General features: G+C 43.3%; 2 protein-coding genes across 6 annotated transcripts in view; one reads left to right on the forward strand and one right to left on the reverse strand.

Moving 5' to 3' along the window:
- Positions 1 to 4,626: 4,626 nt before the first annotated feature.
- Positions 4,627 to 11,592, forward strand: LOC309709243 (synaptogyrin-3-like). The gene is made up of 4 exons (XM_082537802.1): positions 4,627 to 5,105; positions 6,291 to 6,525; positions 8,027 to 8,172; positions 10,499 to 11,592. The coding sequence occupies exons 1-4, from the start codon at positions 5,001 to 5,003 to the stop codon at positions 10,724 to 10,726; spliced, it is 714 nt and encodes a 237-aa protein (XP_082393928.1). The 5' UTR covers positions 4,627 to 5,000; the 3' UTR covers positions 10,727 to 11,592.
- A 217-nt stretch (positions 11,593 to 11,809) lies between these two features.
- The window catches only part of LOC309708329 (voltage-dependent T-type calcium channel subunit alpha-1H-like), a 74,265-nt gene continuing 67,588 nt past the window's right edge, over positions 11,810 to 18,486 (reverse strand). For 4 of the 5 annotated variants that reach the window (XM_082536278.1, XM_082536277.1, XM_082536275.1 and 1 more), the window contains 6 exons: positions 18,041 to 18,119; positions 17,659 to 17,780; positions 17,007 to 17,291; positions 16,770 to 16,920; positions 15,355 to 15,914; positions 11,810 to 14,802 (listed from right to left, as the gene is read on the reverse strand). In XM_082536278.1, the coding sequence (XP_082392404.1) occupies positions 14,161 to 14,802; positions 15,355 to 15,914; positions 16,770 to 16,920; positions 17,007 to 17,291; positions 17,659 to 17,780; positions 18,041 to 18,119 (1,839 nt within the window). In that variant the 3' untranslated portion in view covers positions 11,810 to 14,160. The remainder of the gene's footprint in view (positions 14,803 to 15,354; positions 15,915 to 16,769; positions 16,921 to 17,006; positions 17,292 to 17,658; positions 17,781 to 18,040; positions 18,120 to 18,486) is intronic. The other variant, XM_082536276.1, reaches the window with a different exon arrangement.

Below are 18,486 nucleotides of genomic sequence, written 5' to 3' on the forward strand. Positions count from 1 at the left end.
GTCACATATTAAGAAAAAAACAATACATTTCACATGTGTTAGTTAATATTTTTTAAAAGTCAGATATTCTTAGTTAGCTGTCTTACAAACATCACAAGACACAAAGGCTTAACTTACATATTACAAAGTTAATTAAAAATTAAAAGATATTTACAAGTTTAAAAACAAGTTCTAACATAATCTAGTCAGAGTCGCTGTCATCAAGTGAAAGGTTAAAAGGCCTTTCCCAGAAGCGTCTGACACCAAAAGAACCCGATGATGTTGAAGGGCCATAGAACGTGTCATCACTTACCTTGCTTACCTTTGCACTTACCTCTTCAGTGCAGATGTCTTCTATCCTTCTCTTTGCTGAGGAGGTAAGAGCTGAGGTTGAAGGAGAAGGAGAAGCTGTAGGATCAGCAGAGGAAGCAGCTGAGGGAAAAGATAAGAGAGCAGGTGAAGAAGAAGGAGCAGGTGAGGGCGGAGGTGACGGAGCAGGAGAGGAAGCAGCTGAGGGAGTAGATAAGAGAGCAGGTGAAGAAGGAGCAGCTGAAGGAGGAGCAGCTGACGGATCACCGACTGGGGCAACGACTCGAGGGAAGAGTGGGTCGTTGGCGTGGCCGAAAGGCGGCATGGCGAATGGGGCACCACCTGGAGAAATAGGACGTTGCCAATCGTGCCAAAACGGCTCTGGAGAAAGCTCCCGGATGAGAGGGGAATCATCTCTCTCATCCATGGTGTCATACCCCGAGTCATCGCTAAGCCAATCGCCCCACTCTTCTGAGTCGTTCCAGTCAGATGAATTGTCAGTGTCTTCACTCACCTCTTCAACGTCCTCAGGTACGTTGGGAGGGTACTCACCTTCCTCTTCACTGTCATCAGGATGCTGTGCTTCATGAGAAGAGGGGGAGGGTGAGAGAGGGAGATACTCACCATACTCACCTTCACTGACAGTGTCAGTGTCATCCAGGATCCTGATGACTTCAGGAAGGCCTTCTTCTGCAGGACGCTCAACCACGTAGTCAAGACGACCTGTGAGGAAACAAGTTTAAAATAACATTAGGAATGTAATAAACACCAAGTGCTAAAGCAACAGACCTACATCTGTTAGTTTGAGCAGATGATGAGAGAAAAGCATTTTAGGCTACATTTATGTCAGACTGAATGACACTTCTTAAGTCTGATTTCAGTTGTTTGCTGGAGGAGCAAAACAGTTGTTTGGTCTACAGGTTTTCAGAATGGAGATATTGACATTATTTGTATTTTTACTGTACAAAGAGGCAAGAGCATGATGGTGAAATAAAAACTGAGTCTGAAAAAGAAACAAATGGATTATACTGCTAACATCTGCACAGACAGCATGCTTACTCGGAGCTTGGCTAGTTTTGACGTCTATGAGGACCCAAACCCAGGAGCCAGACCTTCAACGGGTAACAAAAGCAGTGATGAGCATTCAGGCTTGCAGCATTGTCAACATTCCTACAATGGACTCTCTACAGTGGCCCCGAGGGGCCAAAAGGACCGCAATTTAAGAAAACGTCAACAAATATGATAGTAAGATTCTATCTAAAATTCTGGCTAATCGATGATTAAACCGGGTAATAACCTCTCTTGTACATGTAGATCAAGTTGGTGTCATAAGTTCACGCTCTTCAGCTGATAATATTAGGAGGTTAATTGACATTATGTGGGCGGTTCAGGACAGTCATTCTCCCATAGCTGCGATTTCATTGGATGCCGAAAAGGCATTCGACAGAGTTGAGTGGAGATATCTATTTGCCACTTTGGAGTGTTTCGGTTTTACTAAAAGCTCTATTAACTGGATTTGGCTTGTATATGTAGACGCCAAGGCATCAGTACTTACAAATGGAATAATAGGGCCTCCTTTTGAACTAGGTAGAGGAACTAGATCCCCTCCCCTCTCCCCACTCCTTTTTTGCTCTGGCCCTTTAGCCACTGGCAGTGGCTATTCGTAGGGAGCCCAATTATCCAGGTGTTAGTATAGGGAGAGACTGTCATAAACTGTTGTTGTACGCCGATGGCATTTTGCTTTTTATATCAGACCCAGAAAAGTCTTTTCAGTCCTTGCAGGTAATAATAAATATGTTCTCAGGTATTTCTGGTTACAAGGTGAATTGGACCAAGTCAGAGGCCCTTCCGCTAACTAGTTATTGCCCTAGGTCGCTTTTTCCAACCGGTATGTTTTCCTGGCCTCAGAAGGGCATTAAGTATTTAGGCATTACCTTCCCACCTCACCTGTCAGACGTGATAAAGATAAATTTTGAACCTCTACTTAGCGATATGAGAATTAATGTTGATCGCTGGTCTCAGATGTATCTTTCGATGTGGGGAAAGGTAAATGTAATAAAAAATGGTATGCACACCTAAGTTCAATTATTTGCTGCAGGCTCTACCAATCCATGTTCTTTTGAAATACATCAAACAATTTGACCAGATTTGCAAAGCATTTATATGGAGTATTAAAAAGCCTAGATTGAATTTGAGAAAACTGCAGAAACCAGTAGACAGAGGTGGGTTAGGGATGCCCGATCTACTTTTATATCATTATGCTTTTTCTCTTAGGCATTTGGCACATTGGTTTTTACCCCCTGAGAAAGCGCCTACTTGGTTCTCCATTGAAAGTACTGCATCGCCATTTACACCATTATATAGCTTATCAACTAATCTGTTCCCCCACATCCAATCACATCTGGTATTTTCTCATTTAAAAGAAGTATGGAAAAGAATGTCCAAATTATTCAAATTTGACCCACATCTCAACCAATCTGCTGGTATTTGGTATAATCCCAAACTTTCTATCACCAAGTTACCTTTCTTTTGGAAGCTCTGGTTTCAGAGAGGTATAACAGTGCTGGGGGATCTTTACGAAAACAGTACATTTAAATAATTTGAAAAACTTGCAGAAGAATTTGATTTACTTTGGCAGGAATTTTGGAAATACCTGCAACTAAGACATTTGATGGTTAATACATTTGGCTCATCCGCAAAGTTCCCTTTAAGCTGCGATATTCTGGAGGAAATCAAAAAATCTTTGGGTGTGGACAAGAGGCATCAGCTTATTACAAAATGCTTTTATTAGCTTCTGATCCTAACACACTGTCCCTCAAAAGAACGTGGGAAATGGCTTTAAATCTCAGCTTTACACTGAGGAATGGAATGGCATTCTTAGGAATCTGAAAAAAATGTCACGTGAACTGCGTTCAAGATTGGTTCAATTTAAGATTTTAAATAGAGTTTACTGGACACCCTCACGGTTGCACAGGGTGGGTCTAGCGACTGACGATGCATGCTGGAAGTGTCAGCAGGATAGTGGCACACTTTTACATTTGCTTTGGGGATGCTCCAAGGTCCAAGATTATTGGACTCATATTCACACTGTAGTAGAGAAGGTTGTAGGCCATTTATGAACAGTCTTTATGTACTAGGAGACCCTTCAGCTTTGGGTCACTTACCTACTCCTCTTGCTCATTGGGTACAAATGGCTATTACGCTGGGGAGGAAGCTGTTGGTGAAAGAGTCGGAGGCCTCATCGACTCCTGCCTTCTCTCAATGGTATATTTCTTCGGGACAAGTGGCAGCTTACGAAAGATTATCATATAGGCTGCTAAATAGACTGGACGACTATAATGACAAATGGGCCAAGTACCTTTCATATACAGGTCTCGGTAGTACACGTATCGAGCTAAAGTAGTTAAGGTCGGACTAATCACAATAGCTGTAATTGGGTTTATGGAAAATATTGGCATCATTGTGTATTTATGTTATTTTGGATTCTGTTTTTGATGAGAATATGTACTGATTCTCAATTTATTTTGCTATTGTAACTGTGTTAAGGAGTGGAATGTCCATTCTGTTATCTTGTAGGTTTTTGTTGTTTGTTTGTTTGTTTGTTTGTTTTTAATTATTAAAATCTAATAAAGTTCAAGTGGGAAAAAAAAGAAAGAAATCGTCAGCAAATAGAAAAACCCAGGAAAAGCAGACAAAACACAAGTGAAGTAGGAAAAATGAAAACAAATTAGAAAATAGAAAACAGAATTGTTTCTAGGGACACAATGCTCAACAGCTAATAGCAAGCATGTATTATATGAATCATTTTAAATTCACATTGCCTTGAATTTTTTTCTTCTTCTTCTCTTGAGCGCGTCTCAGCGCGGTCCTTTTTAGGTTTTGTGCCAGTGCAGGGGCTGTCGGACATTTGAAGACCGCGAACGTTTAAAAGTAATAAGCTTTTATATGTGTGGATCTAGAGCAAAGTGAGTGAAAGCGAGAGCTGTGTGTCAGTATCATTCATTCATCTCTCCTCACTATTTCCCCTGTTTAAGGACACAACAAGACTACATGCTTGTTTGGCCTGTGATTTTAGACAGTTGTTGGGCAGTTGCTAGGCAACGCGGTGACGTCGTGAGCACGCGAAATGAAAGTTTTGTGGAGGTGAATAGACGACGTTGTCCAGAAATGTCAGTGATAGGCTGCTGTGCTGAGGTTTTATCCATGTATAAATGCAACAAACTGCAATCTGTGAGCCAGGAGGAGCAAACAAAGGGCAGAGATTCCCTTTAACATGGGTTCAGTTCACTCTGTGATAATTCGTTATGCAGTTTTTTCAGATTTATTATTTATTTATTCAAAAATAAATCGCCTATTATTTGGTTTATTTATATATTTATATTTGACATGGGTTTATCGCTATTTTTTTAAAATAAGGTACACATGTTATCGATAATATTAACATATTTCTAGCAAGAAACAAATTACATAAGGATATTCAAGCTCGCGTTGATATTTTGGGTAAACAGGCGTGACACCCAGAAACCACGCAGCATATCGGTGTTAAGCTGAAGTCACGGTGAGTGTTATATTGCCGCAGCCTGTGCCGAGCTGCTGGCGGTGACGCGTTGTGACTTCACACGGAGGCTGGAGTAGGACGTCGCCGCTCCGCGCAGCTCACACCGACTCGTCTAGTTCTCTCGGCTGGAGTCAGGCATCAGAAAGCCGGAGGGATGCAGCCAGCGGGCGCGTACGGCGCCGGGAAGGCCGGGAGCGTCGCCTTCGATCCGGTCGCCTTCTTCACGCATCCCCGCACCGTCCTCAGACTGCTTTCGTGGGTAAGCCTCCCCTGCACTGTGTGGGTATCTTCATCAATGGATAGGCCTACCTGCAGCCCCCCTCTCTGCCTCGTTCCCACTTACATCTGTCTGGTGTTTCATCCACTCACGTCTGCATTTTACATCAGTGGGCTATTTTTGCAAAAGGCTGAGTGTCTGAATTTCAGCTTTTACAGCGCTCACATCATTTCAGCCTCTGGCACAGAGGCTACAGGGCTGCCTCTTTGTGTCTGGATGGAGCTAATGTGAACGCTCGGGGATAATAATGCCCCCCAACCGGAACGTAACACCTTTGTTTTCTCTGTGCTGTGCTGCTGTGAGTCACCATACAACATTTCAGGAGCACAGGAGGCAATGTGCTACAGATGAGCAAAAGCAGAGCTAGTTATAACAAAGCACACCAGCCCTCCTTTCCCGTGTGTGTCCTTCATAATTCAGCTCATCATATGTCAGCTAGTCACTGTTGCTTTTCTATTTCTATCCATCCATTTTTCTTTGACCTATCCAATTAGCACCCGCTGGATGAAAGAAGACATTAAGTTGAATGATTTCACCATTAGTCTCCAAACTATGATTTGAGCCTAGTCCTGAGAAGTATTAATGACATATGAGATCTCTGTGGACCAAATGAACAGTGTAAAGCTGAATTACAATCACACAATACAAAAGTGGTGTAGCTGAAACCTGTAAAGCTCATCCATGACACTTCTTTGTCTAACTGAAAAGGATTTTAGGGTAGCTCCTGATATTTGGCTACAGATTCATTAAACAAGGGTGCTTTAAAAACTAACAGTTTTATCTACCTCTGGCAAATGATTCAATTTGTGTTTTATAAATAAATAAAAGGAAAATTCTTAGTGCTTTGAGAAACCAGTTGTCTTTGAAAGAAATCCCATTCTTATTACTTGGTATTATCTTTACTCAGTTTCTGTTTCCTTTTATATCAGAGTTCATTTTCTGCACGGTGTGTCACATGATGACATTTAAGTAACTGGCACAAGTGTTTGTTTTTGTTGCAATTTGGGCGACATAACCCTTTTAAAGTATCATCTAATTGTGGAGAAGAAGGATATCCTTGGTCTTTGAGCTCTCAACCGCAGGAATGCATGGCACTGGCGCGCCGGTGTGAGTTAATTCTCTTCTGCGTGTCAGGTAATAAACCGGCCAACACGTCTCTCCCTGCAGGTTTTCTCCATCGTGGTGTTCAGCTGCATTGTGAATGAAGGCTACATCAACATCGGCAGCGAGCGTTTGCTCTGCATCTTCAACAACAACGCCGACGCCTGTAACTTCGGTGTCACCGTGGGCGTGGCCTGTTTCCTCGGCAGCATCTTTTTTCTCATCCTGGATGCTTACTTTCCCAGCATCAGCAGCGTCAGGGACAGAAAACGTGCGGTCCTGCTGGATCTCGTCTTTTCTGGTACACAGTTATCACAGGCCGAATATCGTAACACACAACGTAGAGCTAGGTCCAGGAGCATTTGAGGTACATGTGCTAGACATCATCTTTTGGATATTTACAAAGAAGAAAATCCTTATATTTAAAATTATCTTGGCTTGCCCAATTACTTTTTACACCCCTGAATCCTAAATACAACACTTTTATTAAACCCCTTAAATTCAAGCGGCAAGTCGATCAGTTTCAAATAGGCAAAACAAAAGTATTAAAGCCAAATCTCAAACATTTTAACAACAACATTTAAATATCAGGCATATAACACTGTATTCTTTAATCTTCTGGGAACTGCACATCTTTACTTTCAGCCAGCACTTGGCTTAGCTTAGCAGAACACTGGCAGCTAGCCTGAGTCCTGCCCGAAGACAGTAAAAGAAGTGCAGTTTCAATAATACACATCAGTCTTTCAATGTAATTTAAAAAAACGCTTCTGTAGTAAATGAAAGAAATCTGTCAGCATGACTCTTTAGGCTTAAAATGCAAGAAATGAATGTGTAAAAATTACAGAAAAAGTTGTGGTAGCTCATTGAGTAAACTGTCCTGTGATTGTAAAATAGGTTTTTTTGTAATTGACAGAAAGTGTCGCTTTAATAGATGGTCAAGAAACATGAAGATTTCTGTCATTTAATGTCCATGGTGGAGGTCTGTGTCATTCATAAAAGCTATAAAACATCTGAAAATACAGTTCATATTTTCCAAAATTGTCCAGTGGGCTGGATTGGTGCTTTATTGTGGGGCCATTCATGGTCCCGGAGCCTTGTGTTTGACACCCCTGTTTTAAAGGAAAGGATTTTTCTTTAACAGCAACATGAGCTTCACCTTTGTGGTGTTGAGTGAAACAGCGCATAATTTAGCACACATTCAGGTTGCTGTTGGGATAAATTGTAATAGCTGGTGATTCAGTCCGTGGTCATTAGTACACATTTTCAATCTATCCAATATGCCGGGTTATGAAAAACAAAGATTAATGATTGTCCTTCCTCAGCTAACAGTTTGTGTTTATATCTAATTAGGAAATGTTAGCACACTAATAACGCTCAGCTAAAACTATTGATCATATATCATGCTTACTGTGAGCACTGTGAGCAGTGCTGTACTAAACGTAGCCCATGACACCTGTTAATTCAGCGGCTGAAACTTGATTTTGTATGTTTAATAGTTATCTGAAGCCTTCAGTGCAGAGAAGCTGAGAACATCAAAGGAATAAAATATATTTTTAGAATGAAAAAAACATGAATAGAGTATAATCTTCTTTCTTTTTTGCCTTTTACAATTTGCTTCATAATCAAGTCAGAAAAACAACAGAGAGCAGAATCTCTCTTTAACATGAAAGGAGACAAAATTCATCTTTTCTGGTTCTCAAATAGACTGGAGACACTTTTTTCTGTAAAAAGTCGAACTGGGAAAAATGTGGTAATTATGAAGTGACCCTGCATCTAAAAGGCCTGTTTTCCTCTCCTCAAAGGTATTGCATGTTTCCTGTGGTTTGTCGGCTTCTGTTTTCTGGCCAATCAGTGGCAGGCGACCTCTCCGGAAGAGCTGCCGTTGGCGCAGGGCTCCGACGCAGCCAGAGCCACCATCGCGTTCTGCTTCTTTTCCATCCTCTCCTGGGTGTGTATGCTTACACCTGTCGATTCCCACTGCCCTCTTTGTCTTTTGCACGCCTGTGAGCATGTGGTTATCATCATCATCTGATATTTGATCACCTGCATGCTCGCGTGTGTGTTTTCAGGGTTATCAGTGTCTGCTGACCATGAACACATTTAAGAGCGTTTCCTTCACGGAGGTCGAGCAGCTGCTGCCCACGACCCCCCCGGCCCTCTCTCAAGTCTAACACTGCCGCACACACTTGGTTGACCTGGGCAGCTTCCAGGCGTCGGTGCTTGTTTGACCGTGTGTGTGTTTGTGTAGTTTTGCTGACAAAGCATCTCACTGCTGAGAACTGCATTGCAAGAATATATTTCAACTGAGACAGTTAGCTCATTTATTATCCCCTGGTGACTCAGTAGAGCCTGTTAAAACTAGCTTAACACCAACCTATAGCAGCCATTCATCTCACTGTCATCGGATAAGCTCTAATTGTGTCAAGGAAGTGGTTTCACTTTTTCAGTCATTTATTAACCATTAAGTTGAAAAGGACTCAATTGTTCCCCTGCAGAGGGTTAGTAGCAGGTGGCAAACAATCATATTAAAGGTTCGGTCGTCTTCAGGCTGTAGCTCCTCTCTGGAGGGCATTACTCATTAAACATGATTAGCGAGTGACACCTTGTAGTTGTTTGGGCTTCAAGGCTGTCATTTTTTTTGACAGGAAGCTTGTGTTTGAAAGCAGTTAAATCTGCATATAACCTTGTGTCGAACCAAAGAGGGTCTGTGTGAGATGATGATAAACAGCCTAGTGTCTCGCTTAAGTCACAGGTCCTTGAGTTTGAGGTTTTATCAGATGCACAGTAGTCTATAACAGTACAAAGAAGGATTTCAGTACTTTGAATTGTTCTTTTAGCAGCAGCTGGGATGGACTGCTCTCCCACTGTGACACTAAACTGGGGAAACTGGGATGAATTTTCCAGTTTGTTATCCCAGTGTAGAGCCAGTGTGGGTGTGAGAACTTGGCACCTGGTATTTCATCTGTCATTAAAATGAAACCTGAGGCATTTTGAGAAGGTTTCCAATTGTAGGCACAGTGTGAGTGACAGGGAGCCTAACACTGCTATAATTAAATGCATGTTTTATGCCCAGTTTCAGTGTGATAGGAGACACTCGGGTTTAATAAAAACAAATAAATATAATCTTACAATAATGATCGCAGCGCATTTATGTCTATGTGTCTGCATGTGCACTGTCACACATACACACAACGATTATTAACATTCATATGTTGTTCGATTTCCTGTATATTGGATTCATTTTATGAGTCGCCTGCAAATGCAATATCAGGTTCTCTGTTTGCATTCGTTTCAGTTTTCTTGTTGAACATATGTTGCCCATACTTAACGCTCACTGTTTCCTGGCATCTTCCAAATTTGTACCTACGACAGAATTTCTTCTGACTCACCACTAAATACACTAAGTAAATATAATTTAAAAAATAGCCCAGGCTTTAAGTAGTTAACATATTACTTATTTTCCTCTGTAAAACCATTAACGCAGCGGTCCCATTCTGTCAAATGAGCCTTATAGCGTCCATAACTCAATGAATAAGAGCAGCTTTTAGTTTAAAGAGTTTAGTTTAGCATTATATCTGTCATCATCTGGGTTTTGTGAGACTTCAGAATCAACCGTATTTTTATGAGAAGGTGGATTGCTGAGGTATCAGGTAATGTTAGCCAGCCTAGTCAGCAAGTTGCATACATAGACTTTGTGTCACACAGTCACAGATACTTGCTAAATGGTGTTAAATAACATGCAAATAAAATACCTGAATGTCACCACAGATGAGCACAGACTAAATATGGCCTGATTCACACATAATTTTAAGCCTTCATGCCTTCACTGTTATTGCGATGTTATTAAGGAGGTAAATTGGCTATGGAGACCAAAACATAGTATAGCAGGCTGTAAACATGTTTATTTCTGATGTAAAGTTGGGCATTTTAACATGAGTGTCTCACTCTGGGAGCGAGCTTCGAGTGGCCACTCGAGGAACTGCAGTTTGATTTTTCAGCTCTGCAGGTTTTTATATTGTTACATTGCGCTGTTGTTTCATTGAAGACTCTGAAACTGCGTAATGGAAAAGCACAACACTTAATCCCAAGTGGTGTAAACCTTCTTCTTCTTCACCTTCGTGCTTCTTCTGTCCATTTTTCGTCACTGCATCTTTAACCATCTTTAACCAACCCGTGCACATCTGCAGGCTTCTCTAAAAACAGAGTGTCACTCAGCGTGTGATTAACAGTGTTAATCGTTAACATGTGTGTGTCTGCGTGTGTGTTACTAACAGGCTGTGCTGACGCTGAGTGCGCTGAGACGCTTCTTAACCGGCAGTAACTCAAACTTATTCACCTGGCAACACCTGGATCCCATCCCTAGCAACACTCGAGCTACACCATACCCTATTGCCAATGGCGCTACCATAGTTACCACAAATCCCTATCAAGCTCCGCCCTTCACTGAAACCCTGGACCCCCAGAAGCTCACACAGCAGAGACCCTTGGCTCCTGCCTTCTAGAGACACACACTCAGGGAGAGAAGGACAAGATGTACACGACATGGACAACTTCCTGCCTCACTGTTGAGCGGTTTCTCCATCCTCTCCTGGGATTGGCAGGATTTTGGGTCATGTGAAGCGTGATATGTTATCACCATGGCAACTGCTGGCTCAGCTTAGTTATTTGTAACTGTCTGTGTCAAGAATTCCGTCTTCTGCTCATGCACACACACAGATACCGGCGCACGCAAACACCGCTGTACTCCCTCACACCTGGAAACAGATGCACACACACACACACACACCCAAACACACACCTGGAAACACATGTACATACACCTGGAAGAACACACGCTCACGCCTTGACTGCATGTTCATATGGTGAAGTGCAGATTAACATAGATGTAGATGCAGTGATGGTGCTCCATCTGCCTTATTAACAGATAACTTAGCGAAGGAAACATGGAGGACAGGGAAGCTGTGTAGCTATCTATTTCTGTTTGTCCTCAGTCAGCCTGGCCAATCACAAGCTGCCCTGCTGACACGTGAGCTCCCATTGGCTGAACGTCAAACAGAAGGTCGGTTTGACCAATAGATTGTGAGCAAAAAGAGTGAGGCCAGGCAGACCTTGCAGAAAATGCTACATTTTCTTAGCAGGGGAATAAAGGCAGGACTGCTTAATGCATTTTGTATGCTATGGTGTTTTAGTGTGAAATATTCATGTGATTCAATATTTTATTGTGATATGCTGAAGTGGTATTTGAAAATAAAATCTATCTACTACCACCACCAGAGTCTGCCTTTGTTTCCATTATCTTTAAATAACTTCTTTGCTTCCTGCAACATGAGAACACATTTTTTTGAAAATAATCATGTGTTGCGACAAAGATCCGGGGACGTGTTAGCATACTAATCACCATTTGCTGGAAGAAGGCCATAGAGTGGTTAAATTCATTAGCGGCAGCAGGCAGCTGCTGTGTGTTATCATTATTTTTAGATTAGGAGGCACGTGTTGAAGACTGCGAATGTTTCCGCTTCTGTTTCTTTTTACCATCTTGACACACGAGGAAAGGACAGAATTAGAAGAAAGGTTATTGAGTCAGATAAAAGTCAGACAGGAAGTGGTTTTATTCCAGCACTGTCCAATCATCTCCTCTCTTTGTATCATTCCCCACTTCCATTAATATGCAGGAACATTAAACGGCTTTATGAACATTTGCATCATCCACCATCATCATCAATCGTTACAACTGGCACCCCTCATCATCCATCCTCGTCATCACCAGCAGATAAATTGACATTCAAAAGTGTAGAAATTCACCTTTGTAGTTCTCCTACCACCCACTGTGTTAATAAAATAGATTCTTGACCTTTTCTACAAAGTTTTACGCATTGTTATGTCACCTGAATAAGCCCTTCTTTTACATCTGCGTCTGTCTGAATCACCTCTTCAAATTTAAGGGGCCAGCAGAGGGCAATCTAACTCCGCAAAGCTCTGATCGCACCACACTCAGCTGTGTCTGAACTACCTCTACCCTGAGAATACTAAGACGGAGGGGGGGTTGTGAGAAAACGGAGCTGACTGAATGTTTTGAGTGGGTGGGATCGGGGGGAAAGCGAGGTAGAAACTACTAAGGCCTAGGTCACGCTACATGATTTTAACTTAAAGGTTCAAAGAGCGGATTGATTTTTCAGGCTGTCAGGGTCGGGTGCATACAGGCCAAAAATCAACAAGACATCAAGGTTTTCTCAGGCCATGAGCAATCAAGCGACACCCAGAAGTTTACTGTAGGCCGTGATGAATGAAGAAAAAAAACCCTCCAAAAACCAAAAAACTGAACATGAATCATATTGAAAATCAAAAACTATCTTTAATATAAAATTTCCTATTATAATATATCCAACAAGCTGCTGTACAGGATTCATTATTACTGTTGTGGAGGTATAAGTCTCTTATAAAACGGCATTGTGCCTGCACCATTCACATACTGCAGGTGTTCAGTTACAAATTATTATTATTTTTTATTACGTTTTGTAATTCTACTGCTTAAAACCACATTTGTAAACATAAACTGTCATTTCTGCACCACAGAGAACAAAGTGGGGGAAAATTCTATTCAAGTACCGGTTTGCAAATTAGGAAAATCATCAGATCTTATTAACTGAATGAGAGCTGAAACAGCTTGTTGATCAAAGGGTTAGTCAAAAGAAAACAGTTGGCAACTCTTGATATTGATAACTGACGGATACATTTTCAAGCAGCAATGCTGCGAGGGGTTCTGCTAACTAATCAGATTTGTTAGTTTTACAGCTTTTTCTTACTTACTAAGACATTACTCCTAGCCTGCTGTACCACACCATGGTAAGGTGGTTAAGTCAAGGAGTTGGGGTGATACTAAGACTGAGACATATTGTTGAAATCACTTATTTTCTTTAGGATTATTCATCATCTGTCCTGTAAATAGATGGTTTCATACATGCGACTCTATTTAGAATGTATGTCTTTACACTGAAAAAAAGGGGAACATTTTGAGGTGTTTTTCTTTTATATTGTTCAATGATTTTACTATTTCATTAAGATCAAACTGGGTTGTGTGTAGCCTAAGAACTTAAATGACTTTGATCCTCTTGATCCAAAATCATAATAAACTGACAACCTGCTGTTTGGTCTTTTTTGTCGGGGTAAAGAAATCCCAGAACAGCCTACTCTGTTCACCTGGATGCTGCATTTTCAGTGGGAAAAACATTTAATCACTAATCCTACTGACAACTTCAGTCATTTGACATTCAAAAATGTGGAAATTCAACAGTCTTCAGTCACTTGGATGGCTGAAAAAGTCATTTATCCCATTAAAAAAAAGCTGCAACCAGATGAACAGAATCGAGTGCCTTGGGTTTGGTATTTTCACAGAGGAAAAAAATGTGATTAGACGTTACCGTGATCCGGTTATGTTGTGTGGACTAACAGGTAGTTGCAGCCCCAGCTGTGTGGTCTCTTTGTGTAAAACAGCAGACCAGTCACTAACTTAACCTGCAGTGCACCTTCAGAGTAGTTTTGTACTCTGACCTGGGCTTGAGGTGCGAGGAAAAGGATGAGCGAGTGGAGCAAGCAAGGGGGAGGGTTAGTGTTTGAGTAATATAGCTGCAAAGTGACTCTATGAGTGAACTAAAGCTAGAACTATGAGAGAAGAAAAGGAAACTTCTTCTTGTGTGCATCTCGTGTGCATACGGCACAAAAGGGGTCCAAGTCTTTGAACACATACACACTCAGTACACACACAGTCTGAGTCCTGCTCACACAACCTATGAAAACCTTGTGAGTGCAAGAGGCGAGGGGCGGGACAGGAGACGGGTATAATCCTGTTTCCGGCCGCGGCTCCCGTCCCTCTCGTGCACTAAAGCAGCACATTCGGCTCCTCCACTTCAAAGAATGACCAATCCCATCACAGGTTTGTTTAGTCTTCCACAGAACTTCCCTCCGGCAGATTAGGAGAGAGGCTTGTGGCGTCAAAAGACAAAGTCCGCCTCCTCAGCTCAGCGCTGCTGTCAGTTAGTTGGGTTGCGACTGGAACTGGCTCCTCCCTGGGCGGCGGGCTCATTCGCTGCTTCCTGTTCCTGCCTGAAACCGGGGACACCGAATGGCTGAGGCGGCTCCTGTGCTCCCCGGGACTCGGGGTGAGGTGTCTGCTTTTGTGCGGGGAGCTGGTAGGTTGCGTGTGAGAGTGAACAGAGCTGTTAATACAGCTGACCTCTGCGTCAGCGTCATCTGGCTGCGGGGCGGGGTCTGAGCCAGGAACGGGGCTGGCTGCTCTGGAGTCACAGAGTGGAACTGATACCTTCAAACTCTTCTCAAAATCTGCTTCTGGCTGAGAGCCACAGGCTGTCTGCTCAGATACGTGTTCTTGTGCAGCGGTATCGCTGTGGCTCCGGCTGTGGCTCCTGCAGGAGATGACCCTCTGCGAGTGCGCATATTTCACTGTGTGAACGCTGGACGACCGTTGCCGTGGCGGGGTGGAGGAGGCTGCGGGTACAGTGAGTCGGGGCTCCGCCAGATCGTCAGCTGAACTCTGATCCAGAGAGTCGAGGCGCACGGCCTCCTGCGGACACAGCACATTCACAAACACTATGAGATAGCCAATCGCAGACTGTTGTAAAGTGCGTGTAGGCTTGTGTGCTGCAGATCAACCTGGAGCAAAAGATGGAATTCTAAAAAATACATTTAGATAATTTTTTGTTCCTTACAAACACAAAAAGGCCCCAAAATTGATTATAAGCAACTACCACCCACTTCAAACTTTGCAGACGTTGCGATTTTAAATTTTTTGGAGAGATGCCCTCTAACCTCTCAGCTTGATTCCGATTCATTCCCATAAAATTAAAAAGCACCATCTAAATCCTTCGAATCTCACCTGGCTTATTTAATTGATTCAAAGGGAAACTGTTAAACTTGTAGAACTAAACTAATATAACTGTCTTCCTCTCCTCACCCCCAGCAGATATGTTATTATAGGGTCTTTACCTTACAACATAAAGCAGCTTGAGGCGACTGTTGTTGTGATTTGATACTTTATCAATAAAACTGAACTAAACTGAGCTGAAAAAGGTTTGCAGTGTGTTTGTGTTCAGCTATCATCGTCATAAAAACACACCTGTCTCCTTAACTGTCTGCTTGCAGCGCGGAAGGATGCTGGTCTCCTCATGGCTGAACTGTCAGGGACGTAGGAGGGGCTCAACTTGTTTCTGTCTAAACTGTCTTCGGGACTGAGCCAGTAAGAAGGACGCCTGCCGCCGCTGTGCGTGGGGCTCAGTCTGAGCGACGGATGCCTGTCTATGCTGTGGCTGGACATGAGCTTCGGCCGCTCGGCGCTGGGATCCGGATTCACCCTGTATCCGTCCATACTGTGAGCAGAGCTGAGTCTGTGTCTGTTGATGCGATGCGCTGGGCTGAATCTATATCCGTCTATGCTGTGAGCCGAGTTCAGTCTGTGTCTCTTGGCTCTGTGAGTGGGGCTAAACCTGTATCCTTCTACGCTGTTGGCTGAGCCGAGTCTGTGTGAGGAGTGCCTGTCGATGCTGTGAGATGTGCTGAGGCAGATCATTGGCCTTGAGCTGCGTCCAGACCCCAGTGAAGCGTGACTGATGGCTGGCAGAGCTCCTGGAACCTGCAGCAGGGAGCCGCCTCCACTGGAGCCCAGAGATGACATGGAGCCTGCAGACAGTAACGTGGATTATGAAGATGACAGCTAGAACATAAAAAAGCAAGACTTTAACCATTAGATGCATTTTTTTTTAAAAGAGTTGTTTCACCTCACAGCCACTCACTCACACACACACACACACACACACACACACACACACACACACACCATCAGCTCCTATATTTCAGTACGTTTTCACAACTCAGGAGATGAAAAAACTGTTTTGAGACCAAGTCACGATTCAGTTTCACCTCATCTTTATCTCATTGGCAATTTTAGTTAACATGACTTCCAGTGGAGGACTCTATATTCAGCTCACTTGGTGCAATAAACTCCCACTGTTAAAAAAGACACTTTAACATGACAAGACTGAAAATAACTTCCAGGTAATGCTACAGGCACACTCCAAATCTAGAACTACTTGATTTCTAGTTTTAATCTATGATAAACCTTTTACTTACAGCATATTGTTAAACATCTGAGAGAGAACACTGAGTGGAAACAAAGAATTACGGTGTGTGCAATTGAGATGTGGTTGGTTTTATATTGGATGACCCAACATTTTCTGTTGTTTTTTATTTGTTCGTGGGATACCTGGCTGTTCCAGGATTTGTTACAATCCAAATATAAACTAAAGATGGGAAAGACGTGGCAGGCGTATAGTTCTATCAATTCCATTTAAATCCATAACAAATATCTCCTTCCTTAAGGCCTTTGATAACATTGCCTTACCTTGTGCAAACTTCACAGCTCTGCTGCCTTCTAAGCTATTTATGGAAGCAATAATCTTTACAGGAGTCATTTACTTGTTATAGGACAGTAAAAAACAGTTCCTTAATTCGATTGGCTATAAACAGCCAAATTACCTGAGAAGCTGTAGCCGGAGAATGCCTCGTGGCCAATGAGCGGATAAGGAGAGCATCTGAGCGGCTGAGGATAGCTGTCGCTGGGGAGGGAGAGCATGCGTCCCATGCTCAGTAGGTTGCCATGGGAACACCCTTCATCCTCAACTTGCACCTGGCACATGACATCACCAACACTGTTACTCTCACTGTCATCTCTACCCTGCTAGCTTACACGCATGCAGAAATACAAGCAGGCACCTGGGCAGGTGCGTCCAGCTCTAAGTCCCCGCCCACAGACGCGGTGCTGAGCCGTCGACTGGCCTCCTCCCGCTCTCTTCTCTCCTCCCTCTCCCTCCTCTCCTCCATCTCCTCCAGCTGTGCCTCCTTGTTGCTGTCCTCCAGGTGCTTCATCAGAACGGCCACGACCACGTTGACAAGCACAAACTGAGCCGTGAGGACGAAGGTGACGAAGTAAACGGGCGAGATCAAGGGCAGGTAGGTGAGGCAGTGGCGATCCTGCGGGCGACACTCGCGCAGTGTGTCCTGGATGATAAAGGAAGGGAAGAGGAGACGATAAAGGATCAAGAAGCAATAACCTGATGATAAATGAAGGGATTAGGGTGATATATTAATGCGCTCTGCTGTACTTCCTCTCATCTCCTACAGGGGGAGATGTTGATCTGAGCCCAAAAGGACCTTGAGCCTGTCACAGAAGAGTAATACACTCTCCTGACCCTCGAATGTCATCAGCTCTTAGTCTGTCATAAAAAAACAGTGATCTGCTCTCTGCTTAATGCAGAGGCTGTCTCATAACCTATGCATTGAGACACGCAGACACAAACATGCACTCAGTCGTCCATCCATCTTCTTAAAAAACCCCCTCAGAGTAGAGGAAAGGAAGAGTAACAACCTTCATGATCCCATTCCAGTTGTCCCCGGTGGACACCCTGAAGAGCGTGAGGAAAGCCATGCCAAAGTTGTCAAAGGTAGCGTGGCGACTGAGACCCTCGCACGGGTTCTCGTCTGAGCACTCTGAAAGAGGATGAAAGGAATATTAGATCCGGTAAGTGTGGGAGACGAAGGCAAGGGGGGAGAAGAAAGAGAACTGCGCGCAGATTAGATCACTGATTAGGTTGCTGATTCTAAATTGGCATTAATTAATGTATGTAACTCAGCAAAATTTATGCTTGTTTATGTAATCCACACATAAATCACCCGTCGGTCGCACCCGCTTGCACGCATGCACAGGCTCACATGCACACTCTTGCACATACATGCACGCACACACTAACCCAGTTTTCCAAAGAGCTCAACTCCCAGAGCTGCATAGATGAAGAACAGCAACATGAAGAGCAGACCCAGATTCCCCACCTAGACGGACACATTACACGCACAAACAGATATATAGAGTGTATGATACACCAAAAAATAGACATGTACAGTATACACTGAAAAAGAGAGAGAGGGAGACGCCAACAGATAGGATAGGCCCAAAGACAGAGACCGCTGAGCCTTACTGCACTGACGTTTACTACTCCTTAAAAACTAACGGGATCCATCATGGTACCTGGAGTGGAATAACACCTTACGTTTTAGGGCTTGAGAAACAAGTGAGTTTTTGGCGCCTGGACCCAACCCTGATGAGTCACAAACACGCTTGTCACCGAGTCCTGGCCTGCCTCTCGTCATGGTAGGAGGCACGGCGATGTCTAATTAGATAAAAGGTGCATCCACCGAT

This window comes from Aulonocara stuartgranti, assembly GCF_965226115.1.
Source record: "Aulonocara stuartgranti genome assembly, chromosome: 6".
Lineage (NCBI taxonomy): Eukaryota > Metazoa > Chordata > Actinopteri > Cichliformes > Cichlidae > Aulonocara > Aulonocara stuartgranti.

Bases quoted from the DNA above. Each gene is read 5' to 3' on its own strand.
- LOC309709243 (XM_082537802.1), top strand. From the start codon at position 5,001: ATGCAGCCAGCGGGCGCGTACGGCGCCGGGAAGGCCGGGAGCGTCGCC. The intron at 6,526-8,026 runs GTACACAGTTAT...CTCTCCTCAAAG, and splicing joins GCTGGATCTCGTCTTTTCTG to GTATTGCATGTTTCCTGTGG. The intron at 8,173-10,498 runs GTGTGTATGCTT...TGTTACTAACAG, and splicing joins TCTTTTCCATCCTCTCCTGG to GCTGTGCTGACGCTGAGTGC.